At 46.1% G+C, this 22,088-nt stretch overlaps 2 protein-coding genes across 11 annotated transcripts in view; one reads left to right on the forward strand and one right to left on the reverse strand.

The window, feature by feature from the left end:
• The window catches only part of GNE (glucosamine (UDP-N-acetyl)-2-epimerase/N-acetylmannosamine kinase), a 42,223-nt gene extending 38,877 nt beyond the window's left edge, over positions 1–3,346 (forward strand). For all 5 annotated transcript variants that reach the window (XM_070519181.1, XM_014834373.3, XM_014834374.3 and 2 more), the window contains 2 exons: positions 468–584; positions 1,127–3,346. In XM_070519181.1, coding sequence (XP_070375282.1) covers positions 468–584; positions 1,127–1,362 — 353 coding nt within the window. In that variant the 3' untranslated portion in view covers positions 1,363–3,346. The remainder of the gene's footprint in view (positions 1–467; positions 585–1,126) is intronic.
• Positions 1–22,088, reverse strand: part of CLTA (clathrin light chain A) — a 52,012-nt gene that overhangs the window by 22,040 nt on the left and 7,884 nt on the right. The window contains exons 2-7 of one of the 6 annotated variants that reach the window (XM_014834377.3): positions 21,947–21,984; positions 19,771–19,888; positions 15,127–15,238; positions 10,661–10,714; positions 9,462–9,497; positions 8,097–8,549 (exon numbers count right to left, since the gene is read on the reverse strand). In XM_014834377.3, the coding sequence (XP_014689863.1) occupies positions 8,378–8,549; positions 9,462–9,497; positions 10,661–10,714; positions 15,127–15,238; positions 19,771–19,888; positions 21,947–21,984 (530 nt within the window). In that variant the 3' untranslated portion in view covers positions 8,097–8,377. Of the gene's footprint in view, positions 1–798; positions 1,744–8,096; positions 8,550–9,461; positions 9,498–10,660; positions 10,715–15,126; positions 15,239–19,770; positions 19,889–21,946; positions 21,985–22,088 lie in introns of those variants that run through there. The other 5 variants (XM_014834378.3, XM_070519183.1, XM_014834380.3 and 2 more) reach the window with 5 other exon arrangements.

Genomic DNA, 22,088 nt, shown 5'->3' on the forward strand with positions numbered 1-22,088 from the left:
GGTCTGTGTCTGTTCCTTAGGGGCTGTAACTTCCTGTCAGAGACGAGCGCTGGCAAATAAGGCACCAGTGCATCCGGGGTGGATAAGGAAGGAGATGAAGGAGATGAATGCAGCAGAGTCTGACAATTTGGGGAAAAAACATCTCAAGGACTCTTTGATATGAGTTCTTCAAGTGAGAAGTGAAGAACCTGGAGGGCTGGGGAGGAGGCTGTGGCCAGAGTCGAGGCTTTTCCAGGTGGGGAAGTTCCGGGTGATGTATAACCAGGCAGCAAGAGGGTGGCAGAGGCCTCTGGGGCAATGTATGTAGACTTTCACGGCTGATAAAAAGCTTTGCAAATGTGAAAAGAAAACACTGTCTTCCCACGTGGGGGCTCGCTGCCTGCAGGCGCAGTGGTAAGCTCGGCTTCCCCACAGGGCTGCCGCAGCGCAGTAATGACAGCTTCTCCTCCTCCCCTCTGTTCACACAGAAGACCTGCTGTTGGTGGAAGGGATGTCAGTGCCAAAAGATGAAGCCGTTGGTGCCCTCCATCTCATCCAAGCTGCGAAACTTGGCAACGTGAAGGCCCAGAGCATCTTGAGGACAGGTGAGTGTGCGGTCCTGGGCCGCTCTGCTGCAGGGGGCGGGCCCTCGAGCGCCCGGGGCTCCCACGGGTCCCAGCTTCCCTCAGGACCAGCCCTCTGGAACTGCGTTCAAGGCATTTAGCAGCATTGCCTTTTTAAACAGATTTTTGTTTCGTTTTACAACTACGAAGAAGCTACTTGTTCATTTTATAGGAAATTTAGAGAAATACAGGAGAGTAAGAAAAAGTATCACGTCAGGTTTTACTGTTCAGAGATACCAATTATTAACATTTCCTTCCGGGCTTTTTTTTTTTTTTTTTTACATACTTGAGATCGTACAGTATAATATATATAATTTTATACCCAGCTTTTTTCATTTCGAAGTATCATATGATCACTTTCTCATGCTAAGAATACCTCATGGACAGCTTTAAAAGTAGCACTTCCCATTATGCAGTGCGAATGTACTGCCTCTTCCTGGCTGCTAGCCCTTTCCCCCTTCCTCTTTGGTGTTTTTGATTTGGCTCTCCCCCCAAAACTGATTTTAATTTTTGTTTTCCTGTAGCTGGAACGGCTTTGGGTCTTGGGGTTGTAAACATCCTCCACACTATGAATCCCTCGCTCGTGATCCTCTCTGGAGTCCTAGCCAGTCACTATATCCACATCGTCAAAGACGTCATCCGCCAGCAGGCCTTGTCCTCGGTTCAGGACGTGGACGTGGTGGTTTCAGATTTGGTGGACCCTGCCCTGCTTGGTGCCGCCAGCATGGTTCTGGACTACACGACTCGCAGGGTCTACTAGGCCCCCCAGGGGTGGACACGCACCAAGACTCAAGAGCTCCTTAGCGGATTCAGGTTGTCTTGTAGATGAGCATTTCTTGAAAAGCCAATTTGTTATTTAAATTTGATATTTGGCAGGCGACTTTGGCAGAGGAGTTTGCTTTTAGTCTCCCCTTCCAAAGTACCTTTCCCAACCTGCATTTTTGTAGATGATGCTCTTCCTGGAGTCATTTCAGCTCAAACTTTGTAAGTACCAATCACAATCTTCTGTGCCAAAAGGAGCTACACCAGTAGACGAGGGAGCCTCAGGACTCCGCTTCCTAGATGTGCCGCTGGGACCTGCAGGCCTTGCTTGGGATGTGAGCAGGAGCCTGGAGTCTGGATAGTCATCTTTCCTTTCACCCTGAGCACAGATCACAGAAAGGGATCCAGTCAGGGAACAGAAGGAAATCTCACCATGAAAGGCTTATGTAAACTTTTTTTTAAAAACAGCTTTACTGATGTATTTTTTAAGTGCAGAATTTGATAAGTTTTGACATATGTATATACATACCTGTGAAACCGTTACCACAATCAAGACATTGGACATCTGCCACCCCCAAATGTTACTTGTTGAAAGATGTTGTTTGCTATTACTCTCGCAGAACCTTAAGCAACTTTAGACAGGAATCTACAGTGGCCTTAGTGACCTTGTCCTTATCTTCTTAAGGACAGCTGAGAAGCCACTAGGACTTACAGCTTCTGAGAGGAGATTATCTGTTCTAAAAGGATCTTTGCTACTGACAAGCGGATACCTCTCCCTTCAGTAGCTTTTCATACTGTGTGGAATATGACCCTGGAGTGTCTACTAATGTAGCGTTCGTGTCTGTCATACCCAGAGCTCACACCTGTGAATCTGGATTCTGGCTGAGTAAGATTCTGTGCTTTCACTAGTGTCAAGATCCAAAGGCCAGCCTTCTTGCTACCAATTGCAATCTGAAAGAAATACTAATAGCCACCGCTATTAAGTGCCTACTGTATGCCAGACTCTGAACTAGGTGCTTCGTATTACATTATTCTAAATTCTCACAACCTGTGAGGTAGGTGTTTTAATTCCCATTTCATAGAACCCCAAACTAAGTTTTATGTGTTTCAGTGACATACCTAAAGCTATGTGGCCAGTGAGTCTTAGAGACGGGGTTTGATCCCAGATCCCTCTGTGCTTTTTTGCTAAGCCACATAACCTCTCCTATCAAAAACTTTCAAAACGTGAATATATTCGAATTTCCTTTAGGCTACCAAAAGCTTTAATAAGAATATCTCATTAGCAAATGACTCAATTTATCCTTGACACTCTCAGCGGGGAGTTTAATCAAATTCCTCTATGCTGTGGAAATTTTGCCAGTACATACAGTATTGGTCTACTGACAGCTTTTTAATGGGTACTTTTGGATGATCTAAAGGAGTATATGCATATGTTCTTCAAAATGTTTATTAATTTTAGGAAAACTTGAAGGTTTCTACAACATATTCAGAGTTAGCATATAAAATAAAGTGAAATAATGAATATTGCATGTGAACTGCTTCCTTCCTGGTGGATAAATGTGAAAAGGCGGGTTGGCTGATTGCTAGAACTCTCCTAGTCTTGAAATCATCTTCAGGTCCTGGTTATTGTTGAAACATTCCACGCTGATTCCTGGGAAGGAAGCCAGTCTGCGCGGCCGTCAGTGTCTGGGGTGAGACGGTGTACTGTGAGGGGCATTGTGGTTCTGTGGGGAAATCTGCCACTCTGTACCCTAGAGAACTGCATTGCTCCCAAGTTTCATACCAAATATTAGGAAGGATGGCACTGAATCTAAAACCAAATCTTAGTTTTTATTAAATTCATGGAAAGGCTAAAATATTCCAACATAATTATTATATATGGTTAATCACATCTTAATTTATTTTAATGTAAATATTCTTATGTTACTGTTCTGAGCCAAATTCTAAAGAAAAAATAAATATACTTCCTTGTGGAAATCCTATCACTTTTGTTTTGTTTTGTCCTAATTCACTCACTAGCTAAAAGCATTTCTCTTTCCAGAAGAGATTTCTATTACATTGTTGCAGTGCTTATTTTTTGAAGATCATATACCTTCTTTAAGGCATCTAATATTGATTTCTTAACCAAAAAACCACACTGATAATAGAAAGCATTCTTACATAACATTTAAAAAATATTGCAAAATGATTACCACAATAAACCCAATTAAAATCCATCGCCATATGTAGTTAGAGAATGTTTTTTCTTGTGATGAGAACTTTTAAGCTCTACTCTTGTAGCACCTTTCAAACGGTCTTTTTAAGGGTGGTCGCCATGCTGTACATCACAGCCCCATGACTTATAACTGGAAGTTTGTACCTTTTGACTTTCTTCCATTTCACCCAACCCCCACCCACTGCCTCTGGCAACCACCAATCTGTTCTCTGTATCTGTGAGCTTGTTTTTCTTCAGAGTCTACGTACAGTGGTCCCTCAGTATCCGTGGGGGAGTGGTTTTAGGAATCCCTGCAGATACCAAAATCCATGGATGCTCCAGTCCCTTATATAACAAGGTGCAGTACAACGAATACAGTCGGCCCTCTGCATCCGCGGATGTGAAACCTGCAGATGTGGAGGGCCGACTGTGTACGTGAGCGCAGATGGTATTTGTCCTTCTCTGACTTCTTTCACTTAGCTTAATGCCCTCAAGCTCCATCCATGTTGTTGCAAATGGCAAGGTTTCATTCATTCTTGTGGCTGAATAATACGTCATCGTCCACAATATACAGTAGGCTTCCCTTTTCCCTGGGGGATTCATTCCAACCCCTGAAACTGCGGATAGTACCAAATCCTATATATACTATGTTTTCTTCCTATACATACATACCTATGATAAACTTTAATTTATAAGTTGGGCAGCAAGAGATTAACAACTAAGAACAATTCTAACTGTACTGAAAGAAAAGTTACGGGACTGTGGTTTCTCTGTCTCAAACTATCTTACTGTACTGCACTCACCCTTCTTCTTGTGATGATGTGAGATGATCCAAGCCTACGTGATGAGAGGAAGTGAGGGGAATAATGTAGGCATCGTTGTTATGGAGTGTAAGGCCACTACTGACCGGAGGCTCACTGCGCCACCATGATGTCGATGGTTGGGGATCCAACAGAGGGATGATTCACGTCCCAGGCGGGACAGAGCGAGATGGCGCAAGATTTCATCACTACTCAGAACAGCGTGCAATCAAAAACCTAGGAATTGTTTATTTCTGGAATTTTCCATTTAATATTTTCAGACTGTGGTTTACTGCAGGTAACTGAAACCGTGGAAAGTGAAACCACAGGTCAGGGGACTGCTGTACCACATTTTCTTTATCCATCTTGATGGACACTTAGGTGTTTCCATAGCTTGACAACTGTAAATAATGCTGCAACGAACATGGGGATGCAGACATCTTTTCGAGTTAGTTTCATTTTCTCAGGATAAATACCCAGAAGTGGGATAGCTGGATTATATGGTGGTTCTGTTTTTAATTTTTTGAGGAAACTCCATACTGTTTTCCATAGTGGCTGCACCAGTTTACATTCCTGCTAACAGTGCACAAAGGTTGCCTTTTCTCCACATTCTCCCCAACTTGTTTTTCTGATAACAGCCATTCTAACAGGTGTGCGGTGTTGGCTCACTGTGGTTTTGATTTGCATTTCCCCGATGGTTAGGGATGTTGAGCATCTTTTCACCTACCTGTTGACCATGTGTGTCTCGTCTTTGGAAAAATGTCTGTTTAGATCCTCTGCCCATTTTTTAATTGGATTTTTTTTTCCCTATTGAGTTGTATGAGTTCTTTATAGATTTTGGATATTTATTAACCCCTTATCAGATATGATTTGCAAATTCTTCTCCCATTCACTAAGTTGCCTTTTCATGTTATTGATGGTTTCCTTTGCTGTACAAAAATGTTTAAGTTTGATCTAGTCCCACTTATTTTTGCTTTTGTTGTCTTTGCTTTTGGTATGAAATCCAAAAGATTATCACCAAGACCAGTGTCAAGGATCTTATTGCCTATGTTTTCGTCTAAGAATTTTTCAGGTCTTACCTTCAAGTCTTTAATCCATTTTGGGTTAATTTTTTTGTGTGGTATAACACAGTGGTTCAGTTTTTCCAACTGTCCTTTCCTGACTGTATCTTCTTGGCTCCTTTGTCATAAATTAATTGACCATATATGCGTGAGTTTTTTTCTGGGCTCTCTATTCTGTTCTGTTGATCTGTGTGTCTGCTTTTATGCCAATACCATCCTGTTTTGATTGCTATAGCTTTGGAATATAGTTTGAAACCAGGGAGTGTGATGTCTCCAGCTTTGTTCTTTCTCAAGGCTACTTTGACTATTTGGAGTCTTTTGTGATTCTGTACAAATTTTAGGATTGTTTGTTCTATTTCTGTGAAAAATGCCACTGGAATTTTTTTTTTTTGAGGAAGATTAGCCCTGAGCTAACATCTGCCACTCCTCCTCTTTTTGCTGGGGAAGACTGGCGCAGAGCTAACATCCGTGCCCATCTTCCTCTACTTTATATGTGGGATGCCTGCCACAGCATGGCTTGTCAAGCAGTGCCATGTCCGCACCCGGAATCTGAACCAGGGAACCCCGGGCCGCCAAAGCAGAAGGTGCGAACTTAACCACTGCGCCACTGGGCTGGCCCCAAATCCCGCTGGAATTTTGCTGGGGATTATACTCAATCTGTAGCTTGCTTTGGGCAGTGTGGACATTTTTAACAATATTAATTCTTATCCATAAGCATGGCATATATTCTCATTTATTTGTGTCTTCAATTACTTTCATCAGTGTCACAGTTTTCAATATACAGGTTTTTTGGTGGACTCTTTAGGATTTCTATATATAGTATCATGTCATTTGCAAATAGTGACAGTTTTACTTTTCCAATTTGGATCCCTTTTCTCTTTCTTGCCTAATTGCTCTGGCTAGGACTTCTAATACTATATTGAATAACATTTAAAATTTGACATAAAAAACAAACCGGCCCCAAGAAAGAGGTTTGAAACTAAATGATGAGCACCCACTGAGTCCCTAGACCAACTCCCTCCTTTTTATGAAGCCCCACGGGGTACTGCAGGCATTAGAAACAATCCCAGATCACTGCTGCGTAACAAACCACCTCAGCACGAGGCTGGAATACTAGGGACTGGCTAGGCATTTCTCTGTTGGTCTCTCCACGTGGGCTGGTTTGCACTTCCTCACAGCATGGTGGCTCCAGGGTGGCAGAGTTTTTTACCTGATGGCTCAAGGACTACCAGCTTGTGTTTTCCAACAAACCAGCCATAAGCGGCGTTGACTTTTATGACCTAGCCTTGGAAGTCCTCTTGTATAACTTCTGTCATGTTATCTAGTCACCTCTTGGTCTTGGGAATGTTACAAACTTTACTGACACCTTAAGCTGCCATATCCACCCTCAAGAAACCATCTGGTGTCAGAGGCAAGACCAGTTCAGATGATACCAGTAAGACAATACCAAAAGGTAAGCTGCCCCACGTAGAGGGCCATGGGAGCTCAGGGGCAGGAGCAAGGAGAGGCAGTGTGGAGGAAACCTTTGAGCTAGTTCTTAAACTGGATTCTGACATTTTGAATGGCATTAGCAAGGCCTGGAGATGACAGCTGGTCAGTGGACAACAGTACGATCAAAGGTGGCTAAAGGGGAGGAATGAAGAGAACTGTGGGGCAGATCAAGGAATGCCCAAAGCAGCAGCTTGGACAGGGGGATGTAGGTGGAAAATTAGTGAAGGTTCCTCTCCCTTCCAGACATAATTACCACAGGAGAGATGGGAGACGTTCCTTCTTGGCAATGGCAAGAGCAACCCCCTTCCGCAGTGTGGTACAAGAGTTGACATCAGGCTCCAACTGGGAAATCTATCGGGTACCTAGCAGCAGATTTCTGAAATATGGCTTTATTAGCTGCTCGAACCATCACCTAAAATGTGACAGGTTCTGAGGGCTGACAGTGTGTTGCTGCCTGAATGGAGCAGTCTCCTCGAAGCACCTGTTGTGTAGATCAATGTCATCCAGAACTTCCGTGATGATGGAGATGTGCTGTAATCTGTGCTGTGCAGTTCAGATGCCACTACCTAACCACACGTGGCCACTGAGCCTATGAAATGTAATTAGGCCTAGAAATGTATGTTTAATTTTCATTAATTTAAATTTAAACAGCCACACATGCCGAGCGGCTGTTGTACTGGCCAGCAAGGTGTAGATGAAGGATTTGGCACTAGAAATGAGTGAAGTACTAGGGATGGCACTGACACGTGCTCCAGGAATCCAGTGACAGGGCTAGGCCCCATGCTAACGCCATCCTGACTCAGGTTTACTGGCTGAACCCACAGGAGTGAGGGTCTCACTACAGTCTCTATACCCCAGAGAGACCCCTGTTGAAATATACTATCTAAGACCCCAAAGTACGGACAGTGACAGCCGTGTGGGAGAAGATGTCTAGGCTGATGAGGGGTTCACAGCGCTGTTTTAGGTGGCAATAAGGGGTTAACGTTTAGCCGGGGAACTCCCTTTTCAAGTGGAAACCTCCACAGAATCCTACTGCAGACAACAGAAACTTGGAGCTATTTTAGTTCGAGGCGGGGGGGGGGGGGGGCACTCAATGGCTGTGCCTCCTCAGCCCTAGAAATGATGAAAGGCAACTTCTCCTCACTCCAAACCTCAGCACCTTGAGGTCAATAATGAAGCTTCGGGCTTGCTGTTTGGAAACAAATTTATTCTCAGAATAATGCACAAAAGCACAGCTGTGGCTACACTGGGAGGCTCCCCCACTCCTCCGCGCCGCCCGCCCGCTCCCTCCTCTCTGAACGCCAGGGAGAACACAGGTAAAGGAAACATGCAATCACCAACAATGATCAACTCTAAAGACAAAAGGTTTGGTCCAAAAGAACTCAACATAATTAACCCAATTACTGTGAAGAGCTTCACTGAGCAGGACTGAGCTAGTGCAGGTGTAGGGTTTCCACAGCCGGCTCTTCAGTGCACCAGGGGGGCCTGCTTGAGGGAGATGAGGACAGAGCGCATGCGGGAGACGTCTTTGGCCTGCTTGCTGGACTTGGGGTTAAAGTCACACAGCCGGGCCACCCGTTCCCACTCAGTGCCTGGGGACGACTCGTCAATGTCATTTACAAAGGCTTCTTCTGCTGCCCTGGAAGCAACAACAAAACATGTTGGTGTAACGCAGGACCCCGTGAGCTCTTCACGCCTGACTTAACGGCGTTCTCCTTTCCAAAGAGTTAACACCCCCGGCCCGAGTCAGACTCGGGAACAGACACGTGGTCAGCTCTCCGAGGCACGGTGCCTGGACTGCTGTGTAAAATGTTGGAATACAGGTGTTTGGCTCAGGGCGCTCTCCTCTGTCTGGTGATACAGAGCGTTAAAAAGCGGGTCTTGAAGCTGCTGCACACTGCCTTCACTACCACGAGCAAAGCAGCTTGGAGAGTATCTATGTTGGGCTGTCGTGAGTTTCAAATAAACTTAGAGACTTCTAAAAAGCCCACAGGTCACTGCACAAGAGCCTCTGGATTTATTCCTAAGGCTGGAGAGAAACAGGGCAGATCAACAGGAACTCAAGACAAAGCTCCCATCCAGCAGACACCCGAGACTGAAGCCGTTCTGGGAGGGTGTTTGTTAGGACATTCTCCAGTTCAGCCAAAAGGTGGCCATGTTCCCTCCAGCCAGATGCCTCGGGCCACTCAGGGCACACTCTGGCAGGGGTGGGTGCCCAATAGCTGGAGAGCCAATCAACGTCAGTTGCTTTTTGGTAGGATGCTGCTCCAATATTTTTTGACGTCCAGGTCAGCCCACCCCGAGCTGGGAACTAACTGGTGGGAGCTACAGCCCGAAAGGACAGTGTTAAAAGGAGGGAAGACACACTATATTCATCTACTCCAACAAGCATCACGGGCAAAGCGAAAGCAATGGAGATGACTGGTCTGTGGGGACGGAGGGCGGCACTCACAGGGATGGCTGTGGCAAACACCGCTGAAGCCCAGAGCCACTACAACACTGCGACTTCATGGCACACACAGTTACGGGCAGTGAGAAAGGTTTACTTAACTGTTCTAGGCTGTAGCAAGGATGGTTTATGTTTGTGCTTAAAGGTGAAGAGAAGAAAAGAAACAAGGAGAGAAACTTTAGGTCAGATATAGAAAATGAGAATGAGCTCAATGCAGATGGTAAGCTAGACATGCCCTTGCCACTCTACTCGGGAACGTGCAGCTGGCTTTGCTGGGCCACCTGCTGCCCAGCAAACCCAGACTCGACTTTTCCAGTCTCCATTTCTACTCCAGAGAGAATGTGCAAAATCAAATCCAACACCACCTGTAAGTCCAGCATTTCACAAGTCTCCCTGCAAATGCACCTGGGCCAGGACACCCAGCCCCGTCTTCTAACGGGATGAACAGGCCAACACCACAAGCCCTACGGCCCTCAGCCTGTTGTCCATCGTCCCCAAAGCTGCTCTCTTCCTCCATTCCACTCTCATCTCCCTTATATCGAAAGCTAGTTCTAATTTTTGAGGAGGAAACAGCAAGAACTGTTCCCAAGTCGTCGGTAATACTACTCTGATAACAGGAATCCTTAAACCAAAAAACTTTTCCAGAGAAGATGCACTTTCCTTTGGGGGGAAAGCCAAAGTGGCCCCTATCAGACAACTTTGGCTACCCTAACCTCAAGGCTCAGGCCTCTTTGTGCCCGTGTGGGGGACAGGGCATCAGAAGCTGGCCACTAGATGACAATTTCCGACATGTAAGACCATGGAGAAACAATTACAGCTCCCCATTGGAGACAACCCCGTCGGCTCTGGACTCTTCTGCCCCGAAGGAGAGGCAACCAACCCTGCATTCTTTGAAGGAACCGAATGTAAAATGCTGCCCCCACTGGCCCCTAACCCCGGACTTCCACCTCCCCCCACCCCGGGACACTTGTCCTTCCCACCCGGGGCCGGGAGGCAGCAAGAGGTCAGAGCCCACCCAGTGCCAAAGCCTTCCCAGACAAGATCATGAATGACCCACATTTTGCAAGGGACCCAGCTTCCTTCCCTCCAAAACCCCGAATACAAGAAACGGCAGAGCAGGGAGTCATGATTCTGCGAGACAATCAATGGATCAAAGCCCCAGCTTATCCACTCTTATGCAGCCCCCACAGTGCCAATTTGAAATAACTTAAAAAGCAAAGCAATTTGTGACATAAAAGGAGTATTAACTCTAAATGAAAAGAAGAATGAAAACAAGAGAAGAAATTAGTTTTGCAACATACACATAACCAATCACGTCAGCGAAGGGTTGTTTGTAGAAAGCTTCGTCTGCCACCCTAGACAGCAAGAGGTCCCAAAGGCAGGCAAGCAGGCAGGAAAAAAGAGAGAACATTGAGAAGCAGAAACATCTCAAACCCACAATAGAGGCACCACTGTGCTCTGGGGAGCCGCTCCCAAGGCTCCATCCTAACCCAGCAAGGCTTCCGGCGCTGCAGACTCCATCAGGCGCCGATCCTCCGCTGGGCTTCCCCACGGGGCTTCACAGTGAGCACGGCCAACTTCAGCCCCTTGCCTCACACCCCAGCCAACAGGAGCATTTCCGCAGCTCCCACTTGGGAGCTAAGCCCTTTTACAGACATGGTGTCAACTCAATCCTCAACTCCAACGACCTAGGACACGGAGTGTTCTCACCGCGCTTTACAGACGAGCTAACGGGGCCTCGAGACGACACCACCTGCTCAGCAGCAAGTGGCAACTTTGCGGGGGCAGCAGAAGTCACAGACAGGGCTGCACCTTAATGCTTCTTGCCAGCTGGCGTGTGCTCAGGAAGCTGTGTCACCTTTCTGCCTGCTTCAGTACATATCACTGGGCATGAACGCTGCCAGCCCCCCACGTGCCAGGTCCCAAAGCCAGTTTTATCTTGGATTATCCAACTACTGCTTCCCCACAATGGCCGAAGAGGATCAATTTTCAGGATCCTGGAAACACACATGGTCATTTCAAAATCCCCATGTTAGACAAAAAAGCAGCTGGAAGCGAGCTGTCTGGTGTACAGACCTACAGACAGGGGTCCTGGCTCTGGCTCGCTGTGTGTCCCTCAATACAACTGTCTGACTGCTCAGCCCATGCCAGCCTTGACCGATTCGACAAGGTGCAGCCTAGGAGCCCCAGCTCCATCCCTCCTCAACTCTCCCACTGGGAACGGATCAAAACGGCAGGGCTCTTGGACAAGAAGGAAAGGGGGCAAGCTGGGTGGAAGAGTCTACACCGCAGGGGACAGGCTAGCTCGGACTCCACCACCCAGGCTGAATCCCTGGGCCCAGCCAGCCGACTATGTCCACGGTGGGTGGCAGGGAACCGCCCTCAAGGAGTCTGCCCTGTCCTTTGCCAGGTCAGTCTGGGGTGCAGAAGTGGAAGGGACATTTTTTAAGGACAATCATGCCTGGTCATTAACCTAAACTCCTATTTATTTAAACGGAAATTCTAGTAATTTTAATTTCAGTTTATTTTTAAACACACACACCCTTCCTTCTTTCCCATTTTGGTTTATACATAGGAAGTGTTTTGTGGAAATTTAAAGAAAGCAAAAAGAGCAGCCTTGTTGTAACTCAAACTGAGTCAGCAGGAAAACAGAGAGTTATTTGCGGGCAGGATGAGTGGGAAGGAAAGGAAAGGCAGGCCCGCCTGTGAGCCCGTAATCCTTTTAGTCTACACAAAGGACTAGATCTAATCAACTTCAACTTGTGCTGACTTCCCCTGAAGAAAATAAAGGTTAATGACGCCTGTCGAGGCCTCACTGAGACAACAAAAGCTTGAATGTCAGGCTTTTTTGCTCTTTTGCAGCTGGCCCCAAAACGAGAGAGCTTGTTGGTGACAGCACAGCCCTGTCAAGTTACAGATCAGAACAAACGGGAAATCACACACAGCACAGGCAGCCCGTGCACCTGCTCTTCGCCCGCCAGACACGGGCCCAAGGGCAGGGGCCTGCGAAGCAGGCTCGGCCTCATGCCTGTCGGAACGCTCGGGAGGCTGCCCCACTTCGGAGCCAGAGCGGGGCTCAATCTGCCGTCACTGAGAATCGGGGATTCCCCAAACTTTCACAACAGGCCTTGAAAGAAGTGAGAAGTCAGCAACAAAGCTACCCGTAAAAAGGCAAAGGTTTCTCTCATGCTTTGGAAAGGACATGGTCTGGGGTTGTCCCCATGGGTAAAACTCGTCCAACTGTGGCAGCCAGCCACTCTTCTGACTGGCTCCTATGAAAACAGAATTCTTTTCCATGGGCTGTCACTCAATAATGCATGGCTCTTGTGCAGTGATATTCAGGCCTCGACTTACAATAAAAGGAGGGAGATGCAGCCTGAGGACTCACGCTAGACTACAGTAGCCAGGAAGATAGGGGCTGTCTGCTGACAGGTCCACCCAGGGCCCAGCACAGAGCCTGGCACACGTGTGCTCCCAAGGCCTCAGGTGAGGGCATCTGGAAGGCAGCAGGCCTGATGACACACACTTACAAAAACAGGCCCTTGCCACCCCAAGTCTCCTCTTTCGAACTTGTCTGCCTTTCTGCCTTATCTCTGTGGTCCCCTTACATATCCAGCTGCGACAAGAGTTACCCAGGGAGAATGACACCTGCTTGAAATGAACACCCTCATTTTCTTTCCTCAAAATATTCACTTTTTACCTGTAAACAATGAGAAAGATGAGTCACTTTATATCTATCTCTAATATATGGGCCTTATTCCTTTAGTCCTATGGGACTCTAATGTTTAGAGTCAAACATGGATGGGGAGGGGAGCAGTCAGTGACGTCAAATCTCCAGGGGAGGAGGTATGCCATTGGAAAAAGTCGCCAGAGTGGTTCCAGAATGGCTCCCACCTCAGCCCACTGAAGAATAACTGGAATAAAGTGTAAAAACCATGCCATCTGCCCTGGAACCCTACTGAGAGTGCCAAGTGTGTCACTAGCTTTCCACACTCAGGGTCAGCCTGTGCTGCACGGTTTCTGTAAGGAAGCGACCCGGTTTCTAAACAGCTCCGCACTCTCCATGAACGGGGAGTTTGCGTCTCCTCCCCTCTCTGGAACTTGAGAGGTTCATCTGTGAGACCACCCAACATAACACTGCAATTCCGGCAAGCAAAGTGGCCAAGCCCTAAACCAACGCCTGGAGGGACGAAACCTTTCAGACTGAACTCCTCAAAACAGGTGTGATTACTCCCTCCAGGGAGAACCGATTCTGTACAGACAGGTATCCTTTGCTTTACAGAAGGGATACAGTTTAGCAAAACTGGCTTGAAAAAATTTCTGCAATGGGAAGACCGTTCCCAACGTAACCACTGTCTGAGTCAGAGAATCTGTTATGTCAACTTGCTTAAGCGTCAAGGACCCTGACACAAGGAGGGTCAGTCCCGTTTTGCCCAGTTCTTAAGCAGACTCACGGGCCGGGGCAACTCGCTAGGCTTCACGCAGTGCTTACACGAAGTGCCCCCGCAGCTTTCTCTAGAGATCTGGACTTGCATCCGGGGGAACTCATGTTGAATGAGCACAGGATAAAGGAGCCTGGACTTGTCAGCACTTCAAACTGACCACAAGCTCAGCAGAAGCCCCGGGAGCTGATGCCACTCTCAGCAACTCAACACCCAGACGAGAGAGCAGTCCTTACCAGACTCATGACAGACCTTCCACTGGAACCCAACAGGCACGCCTCCAGTGCCTCCCTCACAGGATGGTGGCCAGGACTCTGGCCTGAGGTTTGAACCTGGCGTCTGCGGGGCAGTGGACACAACCAAGGAGGCCAACAGGAGACAGCTGAAGGCGGCTGTGGGGCACAGGCCATCCGTTCGACCACAGTTGCCCCACAATGGCAGAGGGTGGCCGGCAAAGTGGCAGTTCCCTTTTTCTGGCAGATTTCCATCTAACAGAGTTGCCAGAGACAAGGGCACTTAAACCCACTTCTGCCGCTAAGGACAGGAACCCAAGGATATTTACCCTGGAAATTAAAAACATCCCCAGGCCCAGACCGGCCTATCTTTACACTGAAGTGAGTGAACTAACTATGGAGTGAAAGCTGGACTCCGGATCCAGCAGGGAAACCAAGCCCACTGGCTAGACCAAGCAAGCAGCACTGCCTCGGCCTCGCTCCCACCAAGCCACTTCCAAGTGGACTCCGCGCATGGAGCAAAGACCACAACTCCTGGTCGGTGGTGATATGAGAATGAATGTTTCTCCCCACAACTATTTAACCTTCAGTAAGTGAGTAAATTCTGAAAAGGGCATTTAAGACGTCAACTTGAGATTTTCTTAGACACAGTTAAGTACCCAGAGAACCCTTAATTCTGAAGTCCCTATGTTGGAAGGCCCGTGGTTACCCAATCACAAAGCACATCTCCCTGCTCACATACCCCTTCGTGAAGCAGCTTTCAGAGGGCAGGGCTGTGTTCAGGACACGCAACGTGACCAAGTCCACGATCATCTCCCAAATACTGAGGTCTCTGCATATTCATGAAAGCGGCCTTTCATTTCAGGGTTACATTCTGACACGTGGACTCGATCGATGAAATCACTTTTCCTTTTGCTGTATCATACCATTACAGGTGGTGCACATTAACCAAACACTGAATTGAGATAGCTAAAGAACTGGCTCAATTGTGCTCACAAAAAAGAGACCTGCAGCTGAGAACCTACACTGGCTGTTGGAAATGGATTTGACACAGCCTTGGAAACCAGCTGTTGCTGAAGCACCAGGACTGACCTGTTGTTGGCTTTCGTTTTCTGGAGCTGCTCATCCTGCCTCGCATACCACTCTTCTAGCTCCTTTATTGCTTTTTCTTTCCACTCTGCTTCTTGCTTCCGAGAATTGGCATCTTTGAAGGGAAGAAAAAGGAGAACAATAGAAATGAGGCAAAACACAAATTGAAGTTCATTTCATCAGTTTATTTTAGCCTGATTTTAAAAATTATTTTATTTTTTTTTTTGCTGAGGATTAGCCCTGAGCTAACATCTGTGCCAATCTTCCTCCACTTTATATGTGGGCTGCCACCTCAGCATGAGTGGCTGACGAGTGGTATAGCTCCGCACCTGGGATCTGAGCCCACAAACCCAGGCCACCGAAGTGGAGCATGCCGAACTTAAGCACTACACCATGGGGCTGGCCCTGTATTTAGTCTCCTTAAACTTACGCTGTGTGCAGGTGTGTGTGTGCGTGTTGGAGGGAGAACAGTTGGGAAGGAAGACAGAATTCTGTTGTCCCTGCTGGTACATCCAGCTCTTGGATCTCAGCAATTCTACTCAAGGTGTTTTACCAGTTCATCTCCACTGACAACTTAGTAAATCGCTAGTTTGGGGGGCCGTTTTTGGGAAAAGGGGAGGTTGAAATACTTTCCACAGAAAAAAGCCTTTTGGGGCACCAACTGGGGAAAAGCAATTAGGAACGATTCTTTCATAACGCTGCTAACATTAGTTCTGGGTGGACTATGCATATTAGATAATCTTTTAACAAAATCTTCCCACAAACTATATTCCACAGCCCAGGTCTGCAACTAACGGTTCTGTAACACAAGGTGGCACTCTCTTAACTGAAGAGGGTACAAGCACGTCTAGGAGAAGCGGGGAGCTTTCAAGAAAATTGCCAGAGGCAGGGAGGATTCAGGAAGCAGGGAATGGTAGACACACATGTGAGAGTTGGAGAAGAGCGCAGAACATCCGCTCCTGCTGAGAGGGTAGAGAGTGTCTGTGGCAGAGCAATGGAGAGAAGTGCAGTGGGTGGGCGGGGATCATTATTAACAGCTATTCAAAAGGTGACAGAAATTAGAGAAAACGCACACCTAGCAGGTTTGCCAGATTGGAGTCTCAAACATAAAGTTTCTTAGGACTAACTACGGGTTCAACCATGGGTTCCTCTAAGAGAGTTAGCTAAAGAGACATAAGTCACTAAATAGTGGGAGAGAAAGAAATACAGGCCATAGCTATCGCTGCAGTTGACACTTGAAATTACTGACACTTCATATTAACAACGTCCTCTCTAGTAGGTGTTTTACACATGCCTCATTTAATCTTTACAACAATCCCAAGAAGGAAAACTCTAGTCCCACATTCAGCAGTGAGAAAAACTACAGCTCAGGATGTTTGAGCACCTTCCTCCAGGTTATAGTAAGTGGTGGAGCCAAGATTCAAACCCAGGTCTGACTCTAAAGCTCTCACTTTTCTACCTCATTATGCTGCCTCCAAAGGAGGGAAAGAAAGGGAAGCAAGCCTAGAAATACAAGACGTGACCCGAAGACAGTCACCAGTGATCCAGATGAGAGTGTGGACAGTGCAGAGCCAGAGGCCAACCTGTAATTAGTATCTTCGAGGAGGAGAGTAGAAAGCAGTGGTGGTGGCAAGTAACCAACTGAAGAGAAGCAGCAAAGCCTTTGGGGGCATTTTTAGGGCCTTTGCAGGAAACGTCTTAGAGTAACAATCTGGAGAAGGCTGTGTCTGTAACTATAAAAAACAGCCTAACAGCAGCTTGGAACTCCCCCAAAGTTTCAGATTATAAAGAATTTGTTACCCTGTTATCTATCTTATCAGAAGATGACCTACCACCCAGAAAGAGAATTATTTTACTCAGGTTTTCCACGGATGACTCAAGCATATACAGTAAACTTCTGGTGCGCGTCTGTCCTCGGCATTAAGTGTATGCATTAAGTGTGTGTGTAACGGAGGGCACTATGATGCAATGCGAGATGCTGTGGGCCGACCATGCCATGTGGACAAAGAACCGAAACATATCAAATTTAAAATGTAAGGTCTTCTTTTCAAGAGTGGTGAAATTACTTCCAAAAAATTACTTTTTGATTGGAAAGTATTTTCTATGTAGTCTGATGACCTTGTTTCATTTTTTTTGCTGAGGAAGATTTGCCGAGCTAACATCTGCTGCCAATCTTCCTCGTTTTTCATGTGAGCTGCCGCCAGAGCATGGCCACTGACAGACGAGTGATGTAGGTCTGCTCCTGACAACCAAACCCAGGCTGGCGAAGTGGGCCCTAAAATCTTGTTATATATTAGGAACAAAATATTACAGAAACTTATCTCTGAAAAATTAATCTAATTTAGATAAAAATTGTGACCATCTGCAGATCATAGTTACTGCGTAAAACAGTAACTTTAAATTGTATTTTTGCTTTTGCTGATTTATTATGGCAATAAGAACTTAGAATTCTTAAATGCTTAGCTGGATGGGACCAAGATTCAAACCATGATGCACTCTCTCTGAATCTGCGAAGGAGAGGCGGGAGGGAAGGATGAAGTGTCTGCTCAGAGAGCAGGGCACACTGCAGCTGTCTCCTCCTCTGGCTGCCCTCACTGCCGTTCACAGAAAGGAAAACTACTTGACAATGTGGCCAGCAGCTAAGCTGAAAACCAATGACATTGGCTCTCTGTTTTTAGCATCTTGTGCTTTCTCAGTTCTTGCAAGGATAAAAGGGGCCAATAAAGAAACACGTAGTTCATGGGCCAGTTTAATTTGCTTCAAGTGGAATGCAAGGCCAAATGTTTTACTTCCCTTAGGAAGGCATCTTGCGTGAAGAAAATACTTCATGGAATATTCCCAAAATGCCCAAAAGAAAATGCAGTATTTCCAGATGCCAAAGTGTACTTGGCTCCATGGAGAAGACAACTTTGTTAAACTTTGGGGAAAGAGAAAAGATAAAGCTGGGTTTTGTAACATGAAAAATACTTCCAGCTGTACTAATACCAGCTAACTCTTGCCCCTAGGCCTACTCAGAAGAGACCCCCAAGCAGCAGCAGCAGGGACCATGGCTGCTGGCACGAGAGACCTATTTTCATCTTTTTAAAGCAGCACTACCCAGTACAGGAGCTAATAGCCATATGTGGCTATTTAAACTTAGTAAAATTAAATAAAATTTAAAATTCCATTTCTCAGTCATACTTAGCCACAGTTCAAGTGCTTAATGGCTACATGTGGTTAGTGGCTACCACACTGGACAGTACAGATACAGACTATTTCCATCATCACAGAAATTACTACTGGATAGTACTCTAAAGCTTCAGATATAAATGTGCCCTTTGTTCTGAAAGCCACATGAACTGGATTGGAGAGAGAACAGTTTGGCACTAACTAGGTGTGTTATCTGGGTCAAGTTCTTTCCTATCTCTAGGTGTCAGTTACCCCATCTGAAAAATATGGAGTTATGTTTTTACTAGTTCAGTGGTTCCCAAGAAGAAAGAATAATGTTGACAGAGTGGTTACAGACAAGAACGTCATTATTTCTAGATGTACAACAAAATATTTAGGCACGAAATAGATGATGTCTGTATCTTAAAGTAGACCAGCAAAAAAGTGTGTTGACATTCAAAATACATGTACATAATGCATATACATACACACAACACACACACGCTTCATTTATATGAAGATAACCCAACAGGACACACGTTCGTTTTACTCCTTTCAACTGTTCTGTGTTTTAAATTTTAATAAAAAGCTGAGAAAAGACTATCTCGTGGATAACATCCCCACACTCTGACATACCTCCCCAACCCACCACATACGGACAGCAACTCTCCCGATCTTGACCAACAGCTCACAATCCACGCACACAGCTCTTCCCCAAAAGCCAGGCTGGCTGTCACTGATCTCGGGCTCAGCTGCCCGGCCAGACGGCCTGACCAGCAAATGCAGTGTGGCGGAAGGGACGGTGTGCACCCTGAAGCAGGGCAGACTTAAGCCGAAATTCGGACTGTACCATTTCATAGCTGTGTGATTCAAAAACTTATTCAACCCACGATCCTTACATTCCTCATCCATAAAAATGTACAAACTTACCTTACAGGGGTATTAAGGCAAGAAAAACAAATTGTACATGTTTTCTAAGACACCTCTCTTTTCCTATTAAGCGTTACCTTCAATTCAGCTGTCAAATGACAAATAGACTGTGAAATGGACTATCTGATGTGGATATAAGACCTTCGAGTTTACAAAGCTCTCTCACAAATACCATCTCAGACTACCCTTGGGTCGTAACACTGACCTTACTCTGCAGATGAAGAAAACAGACTCCGAAAGGTTTGAGCAAGAGCCCAGAGCTGGTAAGAGTTAAGACCGGGCCTTGAACCCAGTCTTAGACTCCAAGTCCAGGGCTCTTCCCACAGCACCGCTCTGCTCCTGAGAGGAGAGGATGCACTCGCTCTCTGAGCTGCCCTAATCCGCACACAATGGCATATTATGAAGCATCTGCATGAGGGCGGCCCTCTGACCTGCAGATTGAGAACAATACCTTCCTAAAGACTAGACAAGGACACTATGGCTAACTCAAGTTACAAAGAGAGAAAAGTAGAGTCAAGATCAACTAATCCACTGAAAACAGACAGCCAAGGACGGAAAGGGATTCCTTACCAAGGGCTTCCAAGCGCTCCGTCTGCTCTTCTCTCCATTTACGGATACTTTCAGGCTCTGACTGCAATCGATCCACTTGTGAAATAGCTGCATAACTGTCTGTCGGACCATTACTCTCCTAACACAAAACACAATTGTGCTCTATCAGTACCAGAAACTCCTTGCTGAAATGCGCTTCCTCCAGGTTAGGAGCCTGCTTGTGTACCACACTGAGGGCTATTGCAAATGTTAAAGGATTACCTTAAAAGTAACAACACAACCTTCCGTGCCAACAGGGAGCTTTCAACATTACTGCACTTAATCCTTACAATCGAGGAGGAGGCGGAGGAGCTGTCACCTATCTGTTAATGAAGGGAATGTGGGTGGGAGAAAGGAAAGTCGGGGGTGGGCTGGTAATGGACTGACTAGGAAACAGCATGATCAGTTTTAGCTTCCCCACTTGATACAGAGATTATGCGGTATCTTCAATAACAAAGGTAAGTACCTTTGTTTCTTACCTTGCAGAGACAAGGCCTAGAACCTGAGACTTCTAAATGCAGGGAAAAGGTCACTTAATACCTTCCTCAAAATATACTGAATTCTAGGACAGAGAGGGTCCGAAAGAAAACGTATCGTCACTACAGTCACACCAAGGGGAAGACAAAGGCAAATATGAGTCACGACGTGTGGGGGCTGCGGGGGCGGACTCTTCTTTACAGCAGGTTCGATTTGGGAGCTGATAAACAAATTGGTAAAGACTCAACCAGAATTTAATCTTTAAAGCATTATTTCTCCTGTTGAATTAGGAACTATTACCAGGTCAACCTAACCAGACTATAAATAAAGTTGGAAAGAGAATATTTCAAGTATTAGTAACTAACTTACTAGCACTTTCCACGCAATACAAGCTTTATCTCCCAAACACCTTGCAAGGCAAGTTTCTATTCCCGCTTCCCCGTTGGGGAATTAACTAAGACACAGAGAAAGGATGTGTCCAAACTCAAAGCTAGTAAGGAATGAAGCCAGATTCTGCACCCAGTTCTGTCTCACTCTGAAGGCCAACCTCTAAACCAAGGATGGGACACCACAGTCTAGGCCAACTGCTGGTTTTTGTAATTAAATTTCCCTGGAACACAGCCATGCCCGTTCATTTACATACTGCCTATGGATGCTTTCATGGTACGTCAACAGAGTAGCTCGACAGAGCCCTTACGAACCACAAAGCTTAACACGTTTACTATCTGGCCCTTTAGAGAAAAAGTTCGTCCACCTTTGGTTTCAACCAATTAGACTAATCTTATCCTTCTTGCCAGTCCACTGGTTGAAGGATGGGCAGAAACCCAGGCATAAGGAAAGCACCAGGTTATTCCCCCAGGTGACAGTGATTACCTTCCGCTGATTCAGAGAGAAATGCAGGACTTTTTTTGGGCAGCTGGGAGAAGAAGAGAAACCCCATCTGGTTCTAGATAATATGACACGCATGCACATGTGAGACGGGGAAGTGCGGCTGCCATCTCACCACCATGAAAAAAGTCTGAGAACAAATCTGCCACACTCAGCAGGGAGAGCCAGAGCATTCGAGGAAATGAGTCAGAGTCCTGGTCTGAAGACACCTACCCTATCCCAGAGCTCTTTCAATTATATATACTAGTAAATTCCCTATGTTTAAGCCAATGCAAATTGGGCTGGCAACCGAAAGCTTAGGGATACGGAAAGAAAATAATGGTAGTCATCACAAATACCAGCTGCCTTCACTCCCAACAATCCAAAAGTTCAAATGCTACCTTTGTTACTTTAGCGATTTACCTCTGTGTGCCTGTTTACTCATCTGTAAAACAGGAATAACAATAATACAGGCCCCTTGGGTTGCTGTGAAAATTAAATAAGATTAAGTAAAAACAGTGCTTGACACAGCACACGGCAGAGTGTTTAAATGAGCCATCACCATCATCACGATGAAGGGTCATTTCTTGAGAAGAAAGTTGGTAACACTAGGGCCAGGTCAATAACATTTTAAAAGAATGTTCTATCAACATCACTTCTCTTCAAATCTTTCCACTCTGGCAGGTAACATACCAGCTAATGATACATCCAGGAAAGTCAAAGGAGTAGGGTCCTTTCTAGGTCAGTCAATTCAAATCACAGGAAAGGGAGACTCTTGACCACTATCATTCAACACAATCAGAGTACTCTGTACCTGGTAGTATTCGCCATTCATTACTCCATCAACAGCATCTGCAAGACAGAAGATTCAGTCTATCAATCAGGGCTGGCCAAATGCTGGGCAAAAGGGTTACAGAGTAACGCAGTATTCTTTGTACGCCATAGGTACTGTTAAG

Source organism: Equus asinus, chromosome 10, assembly GCF_041296235.1.
Source record: "Equus asinus isolate D_3611 breed Donkey chromosome 10, EquAss-T2T_v2, whole genome shotgun sequence".
NCBI classification, from domain to species: domain Eukaryota; kingdom Metazoa; phylum Chordata; class Mammalia; order Perissodactyla; family Equidae; genus Equus; species Equus asinus.